This window comes from Mercenaria mercenaria, chromosome 19, assembly GCF_021730395.1.
Source record: "Mercenaria mercenaria strain notata chromosome 19, MADL_Memer_1, whole genome shotgun sequence".
Classification (NCBI taxonomy): domain Eukaryota; kingdom Metazoa; phylum Mollusca; class Bivalvia; order Venerida; family Veneridae; genus Mercenaria; species Mercenaria mercenaria.
In genome coordinates this window covers 46,233,865-46,240,233 of record NC_069379.1, presented here as the reverse complement: position 1 = coordinate 46,240,233, position 6,369 = coordinate 46,233,865, and the positions used below count along the sequence as shown (strand labels likewise).

At 37.1% G+C, this 6,369-nt stretch overlaps 1 protein-coding gene across 1 annotated transcript; it reads right to left on the bottom strand.

Moving 5' to 3' along the window:
- Window positions 1-4,107: 4,107 nt before the first annotated feature.
- Window positions 4,108-5,946, bottom strand: LOC128551053 (trichohyalin-like). Its single transcript, XM_053531348.1, has one exon. The coding sequence runs from the start codon at window positions 5,944-5,946 to the stop codon at window positions 4,108-4,110; it is 1,839 nt and encodes a 612-aa protein (XP_053387323.1).
- Between the last annotated feature and the right edge of the window lie 423 nt (window positions 5,947-6,369).

Sequence of the window (6,369 nt, the reverse complement as noted above, 5' to 3'; positions counted from 1 at the left end):
AGCGTCGATAGCCAGTTTTGGATGTCGCCCGAACATAAGAAAATATGGTGAAAATCCTGTGCTTGGATGTATTGTTATATTGTACGCGTGGACTAATGGAGCTATGTGAGATTTCCAATCACTTTTCATGCTGTTTTCCAGCGTTCCAAGTATCTTCAAAAGAGCTGAGTTGAAGCGCTCTACAGGATTTCCCATAGGATGGTACGGTGTTGTATGTGATTTGGCGACACCTGCTAGCTGACAAAGCTCTTTGATCAAGGAAGATTCAAAGTTAGCTCCCTGATCACTATGGATCCTTGAAGGAAACCCATAATGAACAATGAATTGATCAAAGAGAACACGGGCTGTTGTTTTTGCCGTCTGATTCTTAGTAGGGTACGCCTGTGAATACCTCGTAAAGTGATCTGTGAGTACGAGTATATGCTCATGGCCGCCTTTGGACTTCTCCAAACTTAAGAAATCGATGCAAAGTATTTCCATTGGCGAAGAGGTGGTGAAGTTGACCAGTGGTGCTACGGAAGGAAAGGTTTTCCGCTTGGTGCAGCGATCACACTGTCGGACTCTTTCCTCTATCCAAGAATCTATGCCAGGCCAGTAGAACCTTTGCTTAAAGAGGGATGTTGTTCTGTCTTGACCTTGGTGTCCGAGATCATCATGGAGTGCCAAAAATATCTCTTCTCGTAGATGAGTTGGAAGGACTAACTGAAGATATTCTTGGTCGTTCAGCTTACCTCGGCGGTATACTACTCTGTCTTTCAGTACAAGATGATTCCATTCCCGATGGTACTTTCTCACTGTAAGATCATTAGTGCAAGTCTGCTGAGCAGTGGGCTTTACACCATCTTTCAGGTAAGTAGTAATTTGTGAAATGGTGTTATCGTCTTGTTGAGCTTTTCGCCAGTCTTTGGATTTTAGAGACAAGGAGTCAACAATATCGTCCGGGACTACATCTTTTGCGGGTTCAACTGTTTGAAGATTGTCTGGCGTTACCATACTAAATACAACAGGAGCCTGTATGGTGTCAGTGGTAGCTATAAGTGCAAGCGCTTGGATGATGTCGTTGGTAATACTGTTGTCAAAAGTACTTGAATCCTGTTCGAACATTCGAGAAAGACCGTCGGCATCTGCATTTTCTTTTCCACTCCTGTATCTGATGTTAAAGTTATAATTTGATAAGGCTGCCATCCATCGATGTCTTGTAGCGTCGAGTTTTGCAGAAGTTTTCACGAATGTAAGTGGGTTATTGTCTGTCAATACTTCGAACGTATTACCATAGAGATAATCGTTGAATTTTTCTGTTATTGCCCACTTAAGCGCCAGGAAATCGAGTTTATGCGCTGGATAGTGCTTTTCTGCTGGCTTTAGACTACGACCTGCATACGCAATAACTCTGTCTAGTCCTCCTTGGTTCTGATAAAGGACTGCTCCCAGACCGGAACAAGAAGCATCTGTATGGAGCCTAAACGGTAACTGGTAATTAGCGTACGCGAGAACTGGTGGATGAGTGAGTCTCTCAATGATAGTATCCATTGCTTTCTGTTGTTCTTTATCCCATACAAACAGTGTTTTTCTTTTTGACGTTTCCTGGCCTTTCTTTGTTGAATGTCCAATTAACAAGTCATTTAATGGTCTTACTATTGATGCATAGCCCTTGATAAAACGTCTGTAGTAACCAGTGAATCCAAGAAATTGACGAACGTCTTTAGTAGACTTTGGGATCGGCCAGGACTTAACAGCGTCAATCTTATCAGGGTCTGCCTGTATGCCTTCCTCAGATACGACATGTCCCAGGTATGTTATTTTTGACTTGAAAAACTCGCATTTTGACGGCTTTAGTTTCAGATGGTGTTCACTTACTTTGGCGAATACGGCTTCGAGACGTTGAAGGTGTTCTTGAAATGTCGACGAAAAGATAACATTATCATCGAGATATATGAGACAATCTCGTAGATTTAAGTCTCCCATGCATCTTTCCATCAACCTTTGGAACGTCGCAGGTGCATTTGTTAATCCAAATGGCATTCTGTTACACTCGTAAAAACCAAGTGGTCCCACTTGAAATGCTGTAAATTTGCGATGTTCCTCTTTTACTGGTACCTGCCAATAACCTGCTTTTAAATCTAATTTCGAAAAATACTTTGATCCGGATAAAAGATGTAGAGTGTTTTCGATTCTTGGAATAGCATAGGCATCTTTGACCGTTCGATTGTTGATGGTTCTAAAATCTATACAAAATCTAATCTGACCGTCCTTTTTCCTGACAATAACGACGTTTGATGAGAACGGGCTGTTGGATTGTCTTATCGCACCACATTCTAGCATTTCATGTATGTGTTCTTTGATTTCCTGCATTAATCCTGGAGCTATATTTCTATATGGTTGTTTGAATGGTGTGTAATCAGTCAGGTGTATTTCATGTTCTAAAAGATCTGTTTCTCCTAAATCAGTTGGTCCTGTAGAGAATATATGTTCCCACTTGTTGAACATGTTCTTGACTTCTGCCTTCTGCTCTTCTGTTAGCATGCTGTTGTCTAGCGAAATACTAAATCTCTTTGTTATATCTTCTTCCTCTCGGTTAGTGTCATCGATGTTTTGCCGGTTTACCGTAGCAGTTTTGTCTTGATTTTCTGCATCGAACATTGGTGCTGATCTTAAAACTTTAACTTCCTGTAATTGGAAAAGATTTGACTTTGGTGGTAGCGATATAGCTTTAGCAGAGAGATTGAATATTCTGACAGGAACTCTTGCACTATTTCCAGGTTTGTTGAGAGTTACAACTCTTGGACAGACGTTCACTCTGCTAGAACAATGCTGATCATCACAGGGTTCTGTCACAGCACTTTCAATAGGTGAAGATTTTCTGACGAAACCGGTTACAGTTCTAGTCTCAAACGGTTTTAAATTGATCCTTTGTGTAGACTTGACAATTCCTACCAAATCATTTACCAAACTATTAAATGCTATATCCCATTCTTCTGGTATCACCTCATTAGATGTTTCAAGACGGCAGAGCCGAATAAAATTCGTACCAATAATCACCGGAATGTTAGAATTATTACTGGTATTTGGTACCACTAGAATTGGAAGATCAAAAGAATTGTCCTTCAGAAACGGCACAGACACTCTAGCTGCGATATATCCAAGATATGGAACACTCTGACCATTTGCAGCACTGATTTTCAAATTGAATTCTGTTAAGGGATGTAATGCTGGTTTAGGATCTAATGAATTGTAGAAATCTAGATTTACAGTTGTAACAATGGATCCAGTATCAATAAGACATTTGGATATTTTTCCTTCTAAAATAACGTCACTGGTGTTATTGCTACCAACGATTCTATTGAACAAATTCTGTGTTTTGGGACTTTTATTATTGCTGTCTCTAATCTGCCCCTCGACAGAGACTCCTACCGGTTTAAAGGCTTATTTGGTGTATTTGTTCTACCTGCTGCCTTTGTCTTGGAATCTGATTGTACTTGTTTGTGTTCTTGTTTTGCTGTATCTCCTTTGGCCGTATCTTGTTTTCTCTGTTCTGCATTTGAACCTTCTCTATTATTCCTGTCAAACTCTTTATATTCTCTTCTGTTTTCTGACTCTCTGTACTTCTCATTTCGATCTCTATTGCTGTTTACATCGTAATTTCATAATGTCATATCCGTATCTATCATTAGTTTTTCTGTCTCCCCTGTATCCTCCTTCAATATCATCTCTTCTGTATCTTGGGTACCTATCGTCCTCTTTTCTCCAATCTATATCATCATATCGTCTACGGTAATCTCTGTTTTGTCTATCTGTGTCATCTTTCTCGATAATCTCTTTTGTAATTTCTTCTGTCCCCATATTCATAATCCCTGTATCTTTTTCTGTAATTTCCTCTATCATATCTATCTCTATATCTATCTCTTCTATCCCATCTACTCCTTTCTGGCTCTGTATCATGACGTCTATGTATGTCACCACTTGTACTTTCTTTCTCTTCTCTAGACTTTTCTTGAACTCGAAGAAGTTCTTCTTCTAGCCTTTTCATCCTTTCTAAAACTGTTTTCATGACAATATCACTGTCGTCTTCACTTTTATGCTGATTTAGTGATATTTTATCTTCTATTTCTACTCTTGTATTCTCGTCATCGACATCTCGTTTTCTTCTATACGTACTTTTCTTCGCAACTCTTCAAAAGACTTTGATGTTTCAAAGCTTAGTCTTGTAGCGTTTTTCAGGTCCTCGCTGTACAAATGCCTCCAGAATCTTGCTTTTAACATATCTTCTCTTTGTTCTTCTTTTATATGACCTTTTTCTATTGCTCTGTGTAATATACTTTCTAATCGCAAGCCCCATTCTGACACATTTTCATCCTTTCCTTGTTTCGACATGTAAAATTCAGATAAAACTGATTCACCCGATCTGATGTTTCCATATACACCTTCTAACTTGTTTATAATTTGCTGTATGGTTGCATCAGGACTCATGGTCAACAATATCTTTCTGGTGTGTCCACATAACGAATTTCTAATTGCTTGTCGGAGAATATTTTCCTCATATAGTCCCGACTTAAGAATAATTTCAACCTCTATTTTCCATTCTTCGAATGTAGTTTCAGTTAATGATGGGATATTGGGCTTGTGTAACTTTGCTTTCGTACTTTCAGTTTTCTCACTTTTGTTTGCCTTTCTAGTATCGCTTTTGTTCTCATTTATTTCAGCATTAGTTCTGTTCTTATTAAGTAATCGAGCTTCTTTCTCCTTAATTCGTTGCTTTAGTAACAGTTCCTCGTCCTTCAATTTCTTCAGTTTATCTTTCTCTATCTTTCGCTTCTCACTTTGTCTTTTGGCTTCTGTCTGCCTATGCTTTAATTTGTCTAGTTCTTCAGCTTGTTTTTGTTTAAGCATTCTATTTTCTTGGATAGCATCATTTACCCTCTTTTCTCTAATCTTTAACTGTTTTATTTTCTCTTTCAACATATCTTCTGCAGCCGTATACTTTAAATGTTTGTTTCTATCTCGTTTTATATTTTCTTTTTCTGTCTCTGTATTTCTAAGTTTATCTATACTAGATTTCAATTCAGCATTTTCACATTGATATTGCTGCCATTTTTCATCAAGCCATTTCATTTCATTCTCAAAATTCACATCTTTGTTTTCTTCAATCTCAATCTCTGTACTATTATGTCTCGGATTTTCAATATAATCTACATCATATATTTGATCAACTGTTGTGTATGCATCTTCCGAGGCATCACTTTCAGATTGTTCTGACTCTAATTCTCTTTCACTTTCTTTATCTTCTAGACTATCACTTGATAGTGGGTTTTCATTCCTGAAGCTCACTTCATCTTTCATATTCAGATCTGAACCTTTCCTTTCCTTCATTCTTTCTCCACTAAATGTCTGTCTAGCATTTGCCTGTAATTCCGTTGATTTATCTAAATCTGAATATTCACTATCTGAACTATCTTGACGTACAGCTCTCCTGCTTTGTGTAATTTCACTTTCTTTCAGTCTTAGGCTCTCATTACTTGAACTTGTATACTTTCTCCTTTTATCACTTCTTTCTTTTCTTTCTATACTACTATTATGATCACTAGCAACTTGTTCTAATTCTTGAAACTCTTTCTCTGTTTCACTTGAATCACTTTCAAAATTTTTCTTAATATCTTTAGACTTCTGTCTTATCTCCTTATCTACCCTTTCTCTTTCTTTTATTCCTTTTTCCATTTCATATAGCAGCTTGCTTTTCTCTTTAAGTTTACGCCGTTCCTGTATTAACCTTTCTCTCTGCTTTTGTAGTTCAAGTTGTTCTCTCTCCTTTTTATCATGTTCACTTTGCTCACGCTTACGTTTTTCCTCCTTTTCTAGTGTTCTTGCATTTTGTCTTTTTAATCTATCTTCCTCCTTTCTCATATTTCTTTCAATTTTTCTCAGTTCTCTTTCTGACATATATTCCGCCATGATTTTGTATGTTTTGTAACTTTTTCTATGTTTATCTTAGATTTATTTACTTCACTTTCATATATAGTGTCTATTTCAATTTCATGTATAGTGTTTTAAATAAGTTTATCTAAGGTTCATTCAAATCACTTCCGTCTTTCACAGTGTCTATTTCACTTTCATGGGATCTATATCACAGTTTTCTATTTCACATGTACATGTCTTAATTATCGCAGTGTTTGCTTTAACTATACATTTAACAATAAGCTAGAGTCTTTGTCTCTATTATTCTATTTGCGTCGTTCTATCCAATCTCAGTATTAAGTAGCTTTCAGCTAATTTTACTTTTCAGTAATATTGACAACGTGCATTTCACAATATACCTCTTACATAAACTGTACTTTTCACAAGAGACAAAATATTTCATTCATCTTCACATCATGA